Consider the following 18,740-nt stretch of genomic DNA (forward strand, 5'->3'; position numbering starts at 1 on the left):
GGGTGCTAAACAAGAGCAGCAGACTTTCTGCCTTACATGGAGCCCTAATCACTCTCTCAAAATCAAGCTCTTCAGAGAAGACTTCACTCTCTTCTCTGTTGAAAAGGATGCATTTTCACAACAAAAGCACGAATACTAAAAAATTAACTCGACACAAAACCAAGGAAAAAGCAAAGGCACTTTCACTTCATTGTGGAATGAATTAGCAGACATCAATAATGTACTCTCCCCTCCTGGAAGCATCCTCAGCACTTTTATCTTTTTTTTTTTTTAAAGTTCAAGCTCTTTGCCCCATGTTTTCAGGAAAGGTTTATTACTCCAAAATGAAGATTCATGCTATTTCTTCACAGTATAAACAAGCCCTGGGAGAATACAGCAAAAATACACAGTCGGAAGGAGACCAGACAGTCACATAAAATTCCAGAAGACAGAAAGTGGCACCTTAGCTCCTGGAAAAGGCCAGTACTAGGTAGCAAGGAGGTAAAAACAGAAAATGCAGTGCACCTCAGACTTCCACTTGGCTGGAGAATGACATCCATGCTGCTTCTCAGAGTGACAGCAGGCTCTCGTTCAGGAGTAGCAGAAATTCCCTGTTCCTCAACCTACCACAACCATTGTTGCCTCCAGTCATGCAAGAGCTCTGAAAGAGAAGTATTACTCTAATCTCAAAACTTCCTCTCTCCTGGGACACTGGTTAGGGTGAATCATCAGCTAATAAACAGTATTTCTTAACGGATGGGTGCAGCACTTCCAACACCACCGCAAGCACATTTCCCTTTACTCTGATATTGGAAAACTTATCGACCTAAATCCACACAGTAGAGAACATGTGAATAGTAAGAGCTTGCAGCAAACTTATTGCAAAGAATCTGAATCCTGCTGATCTGTTATGCTGGCACGGGTGGCATGTTTCTCAATGCTCAGTCCAGAAAACTCAGAGTCCTGCTCTTACCTTTTGCGTTGAATCTTCCTCTAAGCTAGCGTCCAGAGCAGCCAACTCCCTCAGAAACAAAAAACCTAAACAGATTGCTTGACATGCTATTAATAGGATTAGTCCCCTCCGTGGTCAGTCTTTCTGAGCTATGTTACACTTGCCACAAGCTGATTAGCTGTCTACTTAAGGAGGAGCCAGGACAAGTTTCCTTCTGATCGCAGTGGAGAGGCAGGCGCTGCCTGCAATATGCTGCTTCCTGTCTGCGCCTGAGCTGAGAGGTACTTCCCAACAGAAAAGGGTTCACAGGAGCTCAGGAGTTCAAGCTCCACCTCTTTCAGTGAAAAAGCTTTAACTGTGGAGGAGGGGTCAATAGCATGGCTCCTGGTCCTCAACAACATTCTCTGACCAAGCTTCACTTCCACTAAAGCATCAGAAAGAAGAAATCAACCAACTTGTATCTCTCTCCACAAGGAGGAGTTTTCTTTTATGGGATCTCAAAGCTCTAAATAAGATAGGCTGGGAAGGGAATGTTGTAATCCATGTTATGTGAATGAGGCTGAAAGTCCACACAACCACACCACCGTCTGCTAGCAATAAATGGAAAACATTTACCAAAAAAACATGTGCAAATCATATTGAAACACAAAATATGTGCCTGGAAAGACGTGATGTCCTTCCTAGGCCCTCTCCTGTTGATGGCAGGTGGGTTGTTTTAGTATTGAAGAACACATATTCTAGAATTTTTTCTCCCCTTTATACAAATCCTGTACAAGGCAGGAAAAGGTCAATGAACTGATAAAGACTCACTCCAACAGCTGTGCCAATTGCATTGAAGGCAGAGGGCTTAATTCAGTTGGCACCTTCTAGAAAAGAACTTGTTCACCACATAAACGTTTACAAAAATGGGCCTAAGCAGGTGAGCCAAAGTCCTTTCAAAGACTCCTACGGGGATAGCTGTGGTGGCAAAGTGTTGACCTGAGCAACGGTCCATAGAGTGATTAGTGGTCCCCCAAACCTTACAGGCTCTGTAGGGGAGAACAGGGGTGCTGGATTGTTTAGGTCCACAAGACAAGTAAAGCAGCCATTTTGAGAGAAGTATATCCAAACCTCAGGTTTGCTGGCTTGATCTACAGAAAAAAAATATTCCAAGTATGGAACTCAACCTCATCACTTGTTGTGTTTCAGTGCTTCTGGAGCAACTGCAGGCATTAGAGAGGCACATCAACCAACCAAGTTACTGTGAAATTGTGCTGTCAAAGAAAAAATTATTAATAGGAACAGCTGAAGTCTCACTGGGAAACCCCAATGCATCCAGTGTGATTCCAAACCATCTGATTTTTAAAAATCACAAGAGGTTTTGAAGGTACAGTTTGGAAAGCTCTGCTCAGAAGTTAGGGTCAGGGTTTGACCTCACCCATACAATGCTGACAACCTCTATTTTATAAGGAATACATCTGCAGGCACAAAATGACAGCAAGAATCCATGTTAAAAGATGACAACACTCTTTGAAATAAATGGGTACCAGGACAACATGGTTACAGATGACTACAGATGGCAGTTATGTGCCAGAACTAGCTCATATGATATCTACAGTCATCCTGAGAGAAGGAAGGCCAGGCATGGGGCTGCTATGATTTGTTCCCAGAGGCTTCCTGCTAAATAACTCTGCAGCCACACTGCATGACCTAAAGGAACAACATGTGAACATAAAGCTTTCCCTTACATGTCTCAGGGTACAGAGCTGTACAACATCCTAAGTGCAAAGATGCCCCTTATTCATATGCACCCAGTCCACTCTATAGTCATCTACCCATTAACTCTGGGTACTAGTTCTGGAAACTGTCCCCACTGCAAACAGGATGCACTCACTGAAGAAATCTAAGCAAGATCAACTATGTGAACAGCAGTGGAACCCGTATCACACACTCTGCTTTTTAGAGGCAAAATGCTGCATCTTAATACTCACTTTTCTCTCTCCTGCCTGCTGACAGCAATCAAATTAGCTGACAGACTTGTGTCCTATGTAGAAGGTTTACTGGCAGCTATATCTTTTAACGTTATTCCTCTATTTATGCAACATAAGCTTTGATGGCTCCATGCTTGTTTCCTTCTCTCTCCCTGTGCTCCTCACTGCCCTTTCACCACTTTCTCCTCTGATTGGTCACCCCTTATTACCTCTTTGCTTTGGATCCACATTGCTCCTACATGGTTTATCTAGTCTTTTTCTTTCCCCCCCTTCTTGGTGAGCACCAAAGGAATGTTGCTCATCTGACCCGACCTGCAGAATCTGCTCTTTCACAAACCCAAAACTTCATTAAAGAAAACACAGAAACAAAAAGAATATCAGACCATCTAAAACTCCAGAAAAACTGCCTCTGCTACAGAACACCAAGGGTTGGATGTTTCCAGTTTAGGATAAAAACCTTAATAGGGAGTCTCACTGATTTAAAACAGGAAAAAAGTGCATCAAAGAACTCCGAATTTTAAAAAGGAACCAAGCTGGCGAGGTACAGGAGAGAAACAGAATGTTCTTAAAGAAAACCAAGAGCAAATGGCAGGACTGCAAGGATTGAAAGCACTGACAGCAGTGATGTGGCAGACCAAACAGCAGCAAGACTAGGCAACCTTTTGATTTTCTAAGTGTTTTTATAGCTCATGGTAAACCACAGTCAAACCCCTCTGTAAGCCCTGACAGAAAGCATAAATAGAAATAAAGAGGACAGATGGTTGGGTTGGTTTTTTTTAAGTTTACCTGAGCCTGATGCTATAGTGATCAGCCGGAGACAGTGCAAACTGTATCTTCTACTTGAATCACAAAGTAATCCTTTACTTTTTACAGGGCAGGGACTGGCAGTGTCTGATACCATAGCCATGGAAGTAACTCTTCACTGTTGGACTCAGAGGGAATCTAAGAGAACAAACACACAGCTTCCTCCTGCCTCTACACAGTGTGCCTGACACAGATGAGATCTCTCCCAACTATAATACTGAGGAAAACAGTAACAGCATATTTGCTTTCTTTACCTTTGGGAAAACTGATGCAAAACCCAAGAAAATGCTCTATTAACAGGTAACTAACTTTGCATGCTTGAAAACGCATCCCCTACTGAAATCACTGCAGAATCCTCCCTCTGCGCACAAAGAAAAACATGGTACCAATATTTACTATCAGACCCAGATGTGCCTCCTACTTGTCCAACTATGGATGCAGAGTGCTTTCAAACCTTGAGGAAGTGTTGGGGTTTTCTATCTGGACACAGAGTGGGCACCATAGCTGCTTTGCACAGGCACTGCAAAGCAAAAAGCTACAGCTACACAGCAGAGATGGCCTTTGCTAGGTGTTGAAAGCAGTGGGTGGTTCCTGCTGCACAGCAGGAGGCACTGTTCAGCCATGGTCACCACCTGCAGGTCACCATCCTCCCTCCACCAGGATTGCTCCCCCCTCCACCTTGCCTTAGACCAACACTGCCTCCTTCCTCCACACCCTCCTCCCTCTGAGCCCTTTGGTTACTGCTGTCAGCCAGCCCCCAAGCTCACACTGCTGCTTGACTCCCACTCTGCCTGACTGCTGTTAATGGCTTTGTTCTGCACACCAGGCACTTCCCCAAAATGGAGCTCAGGGAACACTTGCACCTCAGAAATATGATATTTTTTTTTCTCCCAGTTCCTAAGCCTGGAGAAAAGGAAGCAGTGACACCACCATGTTTTCAGACTGCACATATTTAGCACATATTCTACATTTAACAAGCATCCCAAACTTTTTCCACAGTTATTTCTGTGATGCTTTTTTTTGTTCCTCCTTTTTCTTTGCCACTATATATAGTTTACACATATAAACACACATACAGCCACATACAAATTAAGTCAGAGACAGAAGTTCACATATTTTGAGATCTGAAGGGAAAACTAAATTCCTTTAGCAAGATCTCCAGCATAAACATCAACGTCACCCCAAACTCCCTCAGCAGAAAAATATTTTCTGTCCCACTGTGTAAATGGATTCTATCAATCCCTCCTAGCTTACAGGTAAGAAAAATCCCTCAATGCCAGGTTTTAGCACCATTCATAGCAACCCAAGATATTTCCCATATGCATGGAGATGAGTTAAGATTGTTGTAAGGAAAAATAAGTTTGTGATTTTTAAATATATATATCTCTTTATTTTTTTTTAGCTAAAGAGGCTGTGGAGATTGTTCAGATATTTTTAAACTCTGCAAAAGAGAAGGGATGTGAGGCAAAGGTATAACAAGAATGGCAAATAATGCAAAAATCCTACCGTGAAGCTGTTGTTGACGTTCTTAGTGCTGGATTCTGCCACACTGGCATCTGTCAGATCCACCTCATCAAAAATAATGGACTGGAAAGAAAAAATTCAAAACTCAAGTGAATTATTTAATCCAATATATTAGCAGCACATCTAAATGTCTGTATGTCTACCCAGCACAGCCTTTAGTGATCTGAAAGAAAGGCCCAGACCCATCAACATGAAGGACTTGGAAGTCTAGTTCCATGCAATGTGGCTTGTACTTGCATGCCTTCAGTGAACACCAGGACTTCATTTTTATTAAGGGATTGTTTTAAAAAAAAATAATAATTGCAGGCTTTGATCTTGCGAAAGGAGACAGATTTGTATCTAGCTGACTATCAATGTACTAAGCCAGATGCATGGCAGCACTGATTTGATAAACTCTAGCATTTCCTCTTCTCATTCATATTTTCTCCCTTCTTTTTCAGCTTCTACTCCTTCAGTGCTCACTCCCTACTAAAATGCACCAAGGTGGAAAAAAAGATGGAAAAATCACCATAACAGGTGCACATGATGCTTTAATTAAAAATGATTTCCAAGTGGGAGGCAAAACACAGGGAACTTGTAGTAGTTACAAAACCTGTAGACATGTGCTTTCAAAGCTCATGCCCTTTGCTGCCTTCTCACAGACACCCATCTGCCTCCAAAAGCTCCACCACTGATTTTCCTCCCTTGGACTCACACGTATTTCCAAGACCTTACCTTAGCAGTTTTTGCATAGTAGAGAGTTCGTCCTCGCAGCTTAAAATATCGTCTCTTCCAGCGCTGGAAGGAGCTGGTCTGTTTCATCAGCATCCCCTCTTTTATGATAGTCTACAAAACAAGGAGGGGAGAAGGGTGAAGCATACATTTTACTGACAGACATCTTTTATGCTCCCACTGTACACCAATACCAAAGACTGGAGTTTGAGATCAATAATAATAGTGCCCTCTGCTGGAAGTGCTTCACAAATTCATTCAAAATAAGCAAGCAAACTGAACAAGATTAAACCATCACAATGCACAATCCACACTGGGGTGTGGTTTTATCCTTGACTTCAGTGCCATCATGATACCAAAAAGATAATTAACTTAAGACTGAACGAGCATTCTGAAGTCTAACAATGACTTGAGTAGTGTAAAAATTCAACTCACTGAGGTCAGATTTCAGACGTGGATAATTGTGCCTTTCATTTAACTGGCATTTGATTAGAAGCTCATACCCAACACAGAATATTTGGCACTATCTCCAGCTCTGCCAGCTCCAGCTCTTGCCATCTACCTGGCATGGAGCTGGCAAGCTGCATGCCCACAGGGTGAAGACTGAAACTAGAGCGAAGGAGCTAGATCCAACTTCAGCATTTGGTATTCTCCAGATAGTCTTGGCCCTGCCTCAGTACTTTCTGGCTGGCTGCCATTTCCCAGGGCTGGAGTGCCAAAACTATCTACGCACACTGCCTTTTTTTTCCCCTTTAACTGCTTTATAACTAGATTGACATCCCAGCATACACAGTCCCATATGGTCACTCACATACTATGCATGCATAGGGGTATGTATTTAATCCACATGCACTTCATTCTACTTTGTTAAATAAATTTGATTCCTTTGCTGAGGACAGATTTTGAATACCAACAGCTACATGAAAACACTCTCAAGAGCTTAGAAAGACAAAAGGCAGAAGAGTCAGAGCTGAGGGTTCAGCCCCCTATTACTGATCGAAGATATTGCCCAGGAACTGCAAAAATTGCTGTCATGCCTCAGTACCACGAGAAACCTACTTCTCTCCCCAAGAAACAGTCCCCAGGAACTCACCTCTTGCTGAGAGAGCTCAATGTAGTTTAACACACAGTTAAAACACAGGAAACAAATGGTCAGACAATCTTGTAAGACAGGTTATTCAGTATCTTGATGCCAGGAAAATGACACAGCTTTAACATACCAGCGGTCTCAGTGTAACTCAGATTGTAACAGTTAGGTCAGAGATGAGTATCAACTAATTAGAAACACAGTATTGCATGTACACTGCCAGGCTACTACAGAGCACAAAATAAATACTCTTACTGATCCACAGGGTTTAGTTCATTTTAGAAATCCTTTCCAGGGCACTAAGCTTGCTTTTAAAATGCTATATATATTCCTAATGAGGGTCTTCCCTTTTTGAAACAGCTGCAGATTTTAATACTTTCCACACACACTGGCCCTTGCCAAGCACAGAGTTTCCTCAAAAAGCACTTGGAAAAAAATGCTGACTGTAAGAAGAAACATCCGTCTGACAAGACATGCTCCTCTCTTGCTAGGCTGAGCCATCCTTAAACAGGCCCAAGAGATCATAGGGCCTGGACCACCTCAGTGATGCCTCTACTCACAAATCAGCTGGGGAAAAGCAGGTTCCCATATACCCCAGACCTGAAAGAGAGCTGCTGGCCAGAGGTGCCATTCTACTGACCTTCCTCCACTGAGCTGGAAAAGAGAAAAGGGTGAGAGCTCCCCTACCTCCTCCAAAAGAAGCACCATCTGCCTTGGAGCCTGGGAGCTGGCTGACTCGGTGGCTCTTAAACCCCAAACCTCACTGTTTCCCAGTGCTCTGTTTCACAAAGCCACCTGCACACTGGCAGGAACACCCATCAGTGCTCAGGCACACACCAACTTAGTGTGCCTGATTCAATTAGGAATTCTCAGCAGAATGGAAAGAGAGAATCAAAATGCATGATTGAAGCCTAAGCTCTTATGAAAAAATCACAGAACCTTCTATCAAAAAATGGTTGTTTCCTACACTAGCTCCCCACAACTCTGAAGTGGTCACTAAAAGACATCTTGGCATCCATTTTCCACAAGTCACAGCAGGGACAAAGCAGTAGGAACACACTCTTAAGAAGCCATAAGGCACCTGGGAGCAGCTTTAGGTTCCAGAAGTTAAAACACACTATAGTGATACTTGGAAACAAGATTTAAAACTAACTTAGCTGGTGCTACATATGCAATCTGAAACTGAGCCATGAACTTCATCTGAAGCTTCAGTGCAAGAGAAAATGGATTTCAAAGGCTGACCCAACAGCATCCCCTGCTGAAATGACCCATGAACCAAGGCACTCATCTGGAACTGGGGAAGGTGCATTCAGACTCTTACTCTGCCATGGAATTCTTTTTGAGATCCCAATAAGTAATTTTCACTCTCTGTGTCATTTCCCATCAGCCAAGAGGAACAAACAGCACTGCCCAACACTCTGGAGTCCTCCTAGAATTCATATCTATCTATCTATCTACCTATCTATCTCTATGTATATAAGTCTATTTGATGAGTAACTTTAACCTGCAGCCCCTGAGTATGAAAGAGGAATGTAAAGCAACAGCATCTAAATTTCCATGCTAAGTAAATTAAACATTTCTGCAGTTCACCTTCTACAGAGAAGAAAATAGGAAACTGGCAAGAGATTTTCCAGATTAAGACAGAAGCACGGAGTGATCTTTTGCATTCCTCGGACAAAACCAGACATGAGACAAAACCGAAAATGAGACATAGAAAGTAGCTACTGAACTCTGCAAAGCCCTGAACCAAAATCCAAGGGGAATTAAAAATTACGTGGAAGACTCCTAGGATGCAAGGCCCTGAGATACCAAGTTATCCAGAAGTCCGATCTGATAGCAGCTTGCAGAAGAACTCAGTGCTCTGCTTGTTCACAGATGGGCTCACCCCAGGGTCAGCCACAGCCCTGCACCCTGCAGGCTGGGCCAGCAGCACTCTGCCCGCTCAGACTCTTGCCCAGGGTTAACAGAGAGCATCTGTTGTCCATGTCATGGCCAGCCAGGCCTCACACTGTGGCACCACCAGAACAGTAATTCCCAGCACATGCCTCTGCTCTCTCCCTGCTCCCACCTGCCGCGCTCGGCTCCCTCCTCACCTCAGCAGGACTCACTCACCTCTGCATAAGACCTGTACTCCTCCATTCCTCTTTTAAACACAACCCTCCTGTTTTTTTTTTTAACCAAAAGACAACAGTTCCAGAGGCCACCTTGTCCCTCCCCAGGTAGCAGTTTGTCTCATTTGCCAGCCTCCCATCTATAGAAAACCTCACAGCTACGTAACTGCCACGAAAGGCCCATGAGCAGCGAGCTCTGGCGTGCCAGCGCTGCTGGGAACAGGCCCTGGTGGAGCTGCCCAGCGCCGCACCAGAGCTGCTGGGCTATTTATAGGCACGCAGCTCAGCAGAGAGCTTGGTGGGTTTGAGCGGAAAGGGCTGCAGATAAGATCAAGATGACTTTAATGATTCAGACGTTGCTGCCTTTCTCCTCTATTTTAATTTTACAGCCAAAGGACTTGCTACTTACAGAGGAATGCAGCTGAAGAAAACTAACTGGGGAAAGGACCTGACAGCAAAGTGATATCAAATGAAATACAAGAGGGGAGCAGAACAGTTATTTATGCTCACCAGCTTCCCTTTAGCTTTTAAATTGAAGATCTACTCTGGTCAAATTACTAGCCATGTAATTAATCAGGACAAAAGTGAGATTACTTCTCTCATAACAAAAAAGAGAGTTAAATCTATTTTTAGTGTCATATATTGGATCCTATGGGAAAATCTACTACCCTGAAACAATATCATGAGCTTTGACGACATGCATTTAATCAAGGATAAATATAACAATTGTTTGTGATGGAATTATCCAGCTGCGTTTCTCTCCAGTGTGTTGTCCTGTGTCATGGCAGTCCACAGGCAGACAACACCACGAAAAAGTGAAGGATCTTCTTTGATCAAGCCTAAAATGATGTGCTACTAGTTTCAACGGTGACCCCCTTTTATCATACTACAAGACAGTGTAAAAAAGGCTACTGAACAAACTGACAATTTAAAGCAACACTGTACATAGCTGAGAGTCTTCAGTGTCTCTGCAAAGAACACAATTAGACAGCTGAAAGGCAGAGCCTAGGACATTTTGAGCATGTCATATCTCTGGCCTTGAAGAAAAGTGACTTCCTGCAGAAAAAAATTTCGTTCATGTAAGCAATACCCAACCCACCCCCAGCTCATCCCCTTTTAAAACTTGACATTTAGGAAGAGAAATAATATGTTCTCAGATTTCTTCTGTCAAAATGGGTGCAGGGTTTAGGCCTAATCCTGAACTGACAAAAGTAAAGTTTGCCACTGACCTCAAGAGGTTTCAAACAACTCAGAGGACTTCAGACAGGGAGAGCCTTGTGCTTCAGGGCTTCTCCTTCAGACAGTCGCACCTCATAAGATCATGAAGCCAAACAACTCACAGTAGTCATTCACAAAACCAGCAAGATACAGCTGTATCTTTTGCAGCACTATGTGTTTGAGGTGTCTCTGTACCCAGTAATCCACATTGAGGAGATCAGAGAGCCAGACTACAGAGATTAAATGTTTTCTATACTGATAACAGGAATGATTCTAGTAAGCAGTTTAGAATGATCACATTAGATTTCAGCTGCTTTCAGTGTGCATTCCTTTTTCTCCTGTTTGCTACATGAAACACAGGAGTAGCCCAACCCTTCCTGAAGCTTAAGCCTCTTGCCCCTTTTGGTAGTAGGGCCCTTGATATAACTAAATTCCTAATCTGGAAAACAAGAAGCCAGACTGAAGGCAACTATCAACCATACCCAGCTGTCAGGCTGGCAAGTGTACTCTGGCACAGGGAGGCTCCAAACCATGTTCAATATAGACAGAGTTGGAACAATACAACCTATTTTACAGCTGAGATCACGACCATATTCTTAGGGGCTCATATTCAGTGCAGTGTATCTGAAACAAGAATTTTGCTCCACTGGTATTTCTTTCCAATGCAGAAAAAAGAACTATAAACAAGGTAAAAGCAAAATAATCCAAAACTATCAACAGTAACTAAAGAATTCCAAATAGCTGTCTGCATTCAATAGATGAATTCAATAGATTCAACAGATGTCTTCAACATCTGTTTTTCTCTGTTTTCTATGTGTCTTCAGAATGTAAAAACTTCAGGGCACAGATTGTTTTTATTTGTATGTACTATAAAACTTCGAGCAGGGTGCTGAGGCCAAGCAGCAAATAGCTGACTAAAGAAAGCATCAAACACACAGAGAACGAGAAAACAAAATGAAAAAGCGTATGCGGAACTGACAGGCTATCTTTATATATGCTTACTAAGGAATTTCACAGGCAGTTGATCCCCAGGGATCATGCAACCTCATCTAGTCACTGACTTCAGGCAAGCTGTGGCAAAAAAAAAAAACCAAAACCACAAGGCAAGAAAATCTTGCCATGCTAGGGCAGGTACGAATCTGGAATGCTGGACCTTGTTGCTGGTAAAATAGTTTTAGCAGCTGGCTCCATAAAAGGTCCTTGTGGTCATAAATATAGAAAGAATAATCATTTAGAAATCAAATTAAATACAGTAAACATAATAAAAAAACTACAGGAATAAATCTAACCAAGCCTGTAGAATAAGACATGAAAGGTCAAAAGGCTAGGGGTTAACAAGCTAATCCGAGAGCAACATCCTTCCACCAGACAGTGGTCACACCCTGGAAATTAACTCCAGGAAGCTTGGAGGGGGGAATCTAGATCAGTAAGGCAATTCTAAGTATGGGACACAGAGAGAACTACACAGATCTATAAGGATGCACAAGGAATTTACAAGTTGTGTAGTCCTGTTTGGGAATTCTACATCAAATGCACTTGGCTCTTGCAAAATTGAAAGATGCATTAAGATTTCTTCCTCTGGTAAGAAAAGGACAAGACATTATCTGAGCTGCCTGCAACAAAAGGACTCAAGAAGAGTGGGGAAAAAAAGAAAAGAAAATCAGAGGTCAGCTGCAGGAATCAAATGTCAAAATAGAAGCTAGGGCTGAGAGTCAATGATCCAGTCACAGCAGCTGAGCTCTCTCCACTGAAGGGGGTACAAACTGGGAAGCACCCATATCGGGTTACAGTGCTGACCTCCATAAAACCACATAGGAAAGCCTGCCAAATCCCCCCTAACATCCATCCTCCCAATCCTTTCTCCTCTCTAAGCTCCAGCTCTGCTGTATTGGTTGAACTCTGTGTACCCTGTAAGAGACTCCGGGTGAGCTCGGTCGACATCTCTCAGTACAGCCTCTCTGCAACTACTAAGACAAGCAGAATTCAGAGCAGCACGCAGAGACCCATCGATAGCACTGCTGAGATGCCACTGCAACAGGGACTGCAAGCTTATTCTCCAGATCAGCAGTGATAAACAGGACTTTCTATCAAGTAGAACACTCAAACTGAGCTTGAGTTGGATTCTGCCTTGACACAGATAAATGTTCCAACACCTCACTCTTCATTAGTTAATGCTGCAGCCAGTATACAAATAATAGGTCTTCAAACCAGCTTCTTTTCAATAGCATTTTCAGCTGCTACTATTGTGAATGATTCTCTTTTTAAAAAAGCCAACCACTCCAAGACCTGAAAGGAAAAAATTAACAAAGAAAAACACATTTGAAAGCACACAGAAAGGTCTGGTCAGCTACTTAGAAGAGAGAATGAAAAGCATGCCAGTACTCTGATTCAGGATGAGTTAGTAGCTGGACAACTCCTGGCACGCTAGATGCTTAAGCCCTCAGTATGCTTTCCTTAGGCTCCAGGCATCCTTCCCAAACACATTTATCAAAAGAGGGGAATCGAGCATGAAGCTCCAAGTCATCCCAGTGAACTACTACAAAGCTGGATGATAAAGGCTCAAATCCATCCACAGAGATAACCAAAGCTAAAAAAAGCAACAGTTTAAATGCTACCTGAAAACTTTGAAATGGAAGAACATTTTAAAGGGTACTAAGTTAATGTGAACTTTGTACATGAAAACATGAAAAACATGCTGTTATTTTTTCTATCATCTTAAATTACATGTACACAACTACATCCTTTCCTTGGGGCCTTTTTCCCCCTGCACAAAAACTGTCAAAACACATTAGCTGCTGTGAAACCTTCAGCTCTGAGCTATGCCTGTCACACTGCTGGGCACCAGCACCAGAATCCCCTCTGCTGAGGCAGAAGCACACTGCTCTGCTGCTGAGACACAGTGATATAACCCCTCATGAATCACAGGCTCGAACGCGGAACCCTCTGATGCTGCAGTCTCTACCACTACAGCATAAATGGCACTTCTATTCACTGACAGAGAGCCAAATAATGAGCAAAAAGTGCTGCTGCCCATCTAAACCTACTCATCCACTTCTCCAGGAGGTAGAAGGAGCCAGGGACTTACCATAGCGGCACATCAGGGCCATTTGATGCCAAAGCATCAGGCTGGCGAGGCGCGATTGGTGCTACTGCAAGAACAGCAAAAGCAAGGGAAAGCACATCCAGAGTACAGCTGTGGATCTCATCCTTGCAATCATACCCACCCCATCCTTCTGCTAAATGTCATGGAGATCTTGGCCAAATAGGAAGGAAAAGCCAGCACAAAGTACTGGTATAAGAATTTCAGGACATGGGAAAGTGAAGGTGAAGAAAACGGAATCCTTTGCCCTTGTGTCGAGGAGACAGCGGGAATGACAGCTTCCTCCCACTGTGTCTGGATTCCCATCAACTCTGCTACTGAATTCTGCAAGGAGCCTTATTTGGTATTGCCTGGTACATGTAGGGCCAAATCCTGATCCTTTTACTCCAACTGGTATTCCAATGGGAATACAGTTGAGAGCAGAAAGCAGCTTTTGGCCTTTGGCCATTTAATTAATACTTAAGGTATCTTAGTATTTATTTTTATCTCATCTGCAACAATTGTCATTATCAGAGTTTCCATATTTATGTTTTAAACAACCTGTGTTTTAAAATTTATTTTTCCTCATCCATTTAACATCACTTTTAAAGGATACTCTAAAGTCTGTAATTTGATTTTCCATTTTCCCTGTTTTAATATCCTGCAAATACCTTTGACCTTGCCAAGACATCTTGACCAGCACCAGTTACAACAAGGAAGATTATCAGAGCCCTGGGAACACTGTTTTGTGAACTTTCAGCTAAACAGAACAGAAGGCACTGGCATGAGTTCCCCAAATACTGATTTTTAATAAAATCTCAGCAATAGATTGACACATTCTGAAAGTGGTCTGACCTGCCTTGGCAGAGAGCAGTTTGAAAAACAGGCCACACACCCTCCCTGTTTTAGCAGCCACACTTCTGTCTTTCAGGAACCAGTGAAGGTGGCTGCCCCACAGGTCCAGACATTACCCCAGAGATTGCAAGACCTGCCTTAATTCCCCGCTCCCCTGTAGATGCCCTGTGTGACTTTGTGCATTTGATACAAGAAGCATGTATCTCAATTCCCAGCGTGGGAAACTGAGGTGCCATCACCTCTCCCCACTAGAATATTGCATGGCTCAATGTATTAAAACTTGCAAGACTCGAACACAATGTGCTTGATGTGAACATTATGGCATCCAACAATTCCTTTTTCAACGAAAGCAAACTACAACATTAGAACAGGTATCAGATGCAGAACTTGTCAACTTAGCAACAAGACTGTGAGGAAATAAAAAGACTTCCTCTAAACCCAAATGGAGTAATTATGTAGTAATCAAGTGGAAAACTTTTAGCCAAGCAAGCCACCTCTTCCCTCTCTGGATGAAAGGAGGGCAGCAGGCTTTGGACTTCCTCCTCTGTACAAGTGCTTTCCTTTCCCTGGGTAGATCAGGGGCTGCAGGCAGTGAGTGCCATTCCCTATGGAAGCCCTGGGCTGCTTCCCAGAACTGCAGCACTGCTGGAGAGGCATAGCCAGCTCACTGCCATTTGAGTGCTACATGTGACGAGGGTGCAGGAAAGACGGGGGAGCTGCTGCAGATCACTGCTGCTGCGTCTGCCTGAAGCTGAACTGCCCTGGGTACTTGTCCCACAGGGCTGCAAAACCAAACAGAAGCATCTTTTTTTCTTTGAGAGACACTAGGATAACTTCTTAGTGAATCAAGACACAAAAACCACTTAGGAGGGAAAAAGTAGGGAACAAAGGTTTAAGTAGAGAGTTAATAAAAATGCCTTTAAGTATGTACACATTTGAAACCTTGAAAGTACCTTCTGAGAGGAAGGTGCTTTTCACTTGGACAGTATTTTGCCTTGAAATTCCTGATGCTGCTGTAGCAGTATCTAGTGTAAACCTTAAGCTTTCAAGGAAACAGAGAATACAAACACCTTTTTAACTCACTTCTGCTTTCTCTTAAGTACGCAGGTGTATCTGCTGTTTTAGAAAGAATCACATTGGATTTGTAATGAAAGAAGGTAAAATTACGCAGTGTCTTACATGGTATACTGGATTTTCTAATCAGATACTCTGGAGATGGACATTTTACAGTCTTCATTTATAATCCAGTACTCCTCCAAAGTAAAATATCAATGTTGGGGTTTTTTTTGTAACAACAGGTTTTGGGTAGGTGGAAATACTCTATAAATATTTGCCTTTGTTTTATTAAAAAAAAACAAAGCAAACCTTTAATATCCTTTTTATTTTATCTCGAATTTTATTTGAGAGAACAATTACTAGCCTGGCAATGTACTTCTTAACATTGTGGGATAAGTAAACCCATGTTCTTAAAACATGGTAAAGTAATGCTAGCTCTTTAGTTCCTGGAACCTGAGCTATAGTTAGAAGGAACAAGAAAAGCTACAAGTGTGTGTGGGTTTGTGCTTTGTTTTGGTTGTCTTTTTGGTTTTTTTTAAAAAAAGGAAGTCACAGCTGTTGCTTTCACGTAGCATCCAAAACTCTGCAGCAGTGAGGCAAACTTACAGCACACCAGTGGTAACACTGCTGGGAGGCTTCCCAGATTTTGTCAGAACAGATGAGTCTGAAGAGCACACAAAACATACCGTAGATTGAGTGGAGGGACAGAAACACCCTGACAGCCATGTACCATGGCCTGAAATCCTACCTTTTTCCTTAGTGCTCAGAGAAGGAACTAGTCTGTTCATGGTGTTAATCCAAGAAAATTAATGTCCTTAAAATGTGTTCACTTTCAATTCCATCACAATAACTTCTCTTTTGCAAAAAATATTTCTCTTTTTAAGTGAAGAGTTCCCGGTTTTTACCTAGACCAAAGCTTCTTTACCTACAAAAAGGACATTTTATCTATTAGGCAATACAAGAAGAAACAAGGTGAGCTTTCTTCAGTTGCTCATGCTGCCTACCCTATGTTTGAGAAGTCACTTTAGTCTGCTCTGGAAACTTGCACAGAAACCAGGAGAAACATTTTGCTTCCTCCTGTTTTTTCTTGCCTGTATGCTTCAGGGCAGCTCCTAGACCTCAAAGCTACTCGTCAGAAAGCAACCTCCCATGGTGCAAAAGTTACCTCCACCACAGACTGCTACAAAGCACAGACATTGGAGAGTTCAGATACTGAACAAAGTCTGTCCACTGCAGCATAACGCTTTGTACCAGTTAATTTATCCTGCTTTTCATAGCATAAATTAACCTGACATCTCTCTGCTACTGCAGCCAGACAACTTTCAATATCCCAGAAAGTCTGGAGAGCTGCTCACTCTGTTTGCAAGTCTGTTGAAATATATACTGTGAACTTGTCTTTAGAAGTTCAAGGCAATAATAAATGGTTATAAAAACTAACATGTAACAGAGAAACAGCTCATACAAGTAAACAGAAGTTAGACTGAATTAGTCTAAACAAGAAATCCTCCTGATGCCACCCAAGGACATTGCCAAAATCCTGTCTGGTAAACAAACAGAGATCTCACCATCCCGAGAACCTGGAAATCACACCTAGTTGATGAGTGAGAGAAGGCCTTTCAGCCACTCTCCTGCTCCCTGAGGTGCCTCAAAGGCCAGTCACTCCTGCTTTCTGAGGTACCTCATGCGGTGCTTGCAATGAGCGCTTGAGCGCAAAGGAAGGAGCCCGCTGTACTATCAGAGCCCATAGAAGGTGTGGTGCTCCTCCATTTCACACCCTCATCTCCCAGGGCCACTTTGGATCTCACTGTGCCTTCACCCATGCCAAGTGACAACAGACATGACATTGCCACTCCAGCTAAGTCCTCAACACTGCTTAGAAGGTGGGAGCTAGGCTCCTACTGTTGCCTCTCCTCACAAGCATCATCCTTCTCTTACTTTATTTTACCTCTTTCCTAATTTCCATCCATTCTAAAGTACTTCATCTTAGTCAACCAACAGTTCTTCTGGCTGCACCAATGCCAGCCTGAGAGCAGGAGAGGGACTAAGAGCAGCACACTATGAAGCTCGATGCTGGTACACATCCAACAGGTTCCAAAATGGCTGATCAAGCACTTTATGCAGCCTCTGCTACTTTGCCAGCTGAGATAACAGCAGTTACACTAGAGCTATAACAAAACATACAAGTTTTTGTTTGTTTTTGTTTTTGTTTTCCCCAGAATAATAATAATTAAGAAACTGCTAAGCATACTTTTCTTATACCTTCTTCTCTTCATAAAAAATTCTTTCTAGCAAAAAAACAATTAAGTACATTAAAACACAGAAATTCTCTTTCCAAACACTTAGCTTCCCTCTCCTCCTTCCCCTGCCCTGTACCTTCACAAGGGACAATTTTTTCAGCTAAACAATGTTAGCTATGATTTGCCTTCAGACACTGCATATCAAAGTCGCAGGACCTATACCTCCAAACAATTCTATTTGCCCCACACCAACATATTTCCATCAAACACAGCTGGGCAACCTATGGGCTCAGAAGTAAGTTCACTGAAGTTTTATGGTCTTGCAAGCAAGCAGCTTTGTTTTACAGAGTTTCTTGGGAAAATTGATGACAGGACCAGAGGAAGAAAAATGTATCTTCAAAGTGTTTGTCACTGTGACAAGCAAATTCTCAGGAGCTCCATGGCTACAGCAGACTTTACACTCACGATTTGATAACAGTAGGCTTCCATGGTGATTTAACTGCACTTGGAGGTATGGTCTTGAGCTAACTACAGCACAAGATGTTGGTCAGAAGAGATTTATGTCCTCAGGGCACAGTATGAGTCTGCCTGCATCAGTGATGGACTTGTCCAACAGCTTCCACACCTTAAAGTAGTCTGCACCCTGTCATTCAATAGACAAAGTCAGAATTAGGTCTGCCTTTACAGAGGGAGCAAGCTCCCCAAAGTCTCATCTGAACTGTGGTTACTCACACAGCTGTCTTTGCTCCTGGCCCTCAGGGCAAGGAAAAACTATACATGCAGCAGCACAAAGAAAAGACAATGATGAAAGACAAAGACATCAACAAGCAACAGAACCAATCAATTCTTGACATCATAATACCTGGGCTTACTTGGAAAATTTGACACTGTTTACTTGAAGGTCTTCTGCAGATTAACACACAGGAGGCTTAATAGCTGTAGACAGTATCTGTTTATAATCCTTGTTCTTAACATGTTTATGTTCGTGTGGTAGAAGCGGCTGGTTTAGGCTTTTTCCAGCCATGCTGACGCAGGAAGTGATGTAAAACAGGGCAAATGATTAAGTAGGGACACGGGGATGTGTTCTGCTACATTCAAACAAAAGTAAAATCCAATGCACCTTTTACCTTAGCATCTCTAACATCCTGCTATAAGCA

At 42.7% G+C, this 18,740-nt stretch overlaps 1 protein-coding gene across 2 annotated transcripts in view; it reads right to left on the reverse strand.

Annotated features, from left to right (window-relative positions):
- The window catches only part of DGKD (diacylglycerol kinase delta), a 57,735-nt gene that overhangs the window by 36,461 nt on the left and 2,534 nt on the right, over positions 1–18,740 (reverse strand). The window contains exons 2-3 of one of the 2 annotated variants that reach the window (XM_051625864.1): positions 5,944–6,054; positions 5,212–5,292 (exon numbers count right to left, since the gene is read on the reverse strand). In XM_051625864.1, coding sequence (XP_051481824.1) covers positions 5,212–5,292; positions 5,944–6,036 — 174 coding nt within the window. In that variant the 5' untranslated portion in view covers positions 6,037–6,054. Of the gene's footprint in view, positions 1–952; positions 1,081–5,211; positions 5,293–5,943; positions 6,055–18,740 lie in introns of those variants that run through there. The other variant, XM_051625865.1, reaches the window with a different exon arrangement.

The sequence above is a fragment of the Apus apus genome, chromosome 8 (genome assembly GCF_020740795.1).
Source record: "Apus apus isolate bApuApu2 chromosome 8, bApuApu2.pri.cur, whole genome shotgun sequence".
Taxonomy (NCBI): Eukaryota; Metazoa; Chordata; class Aves; order Apodiformes; family Apodidae; genus Apus; species Apus apus.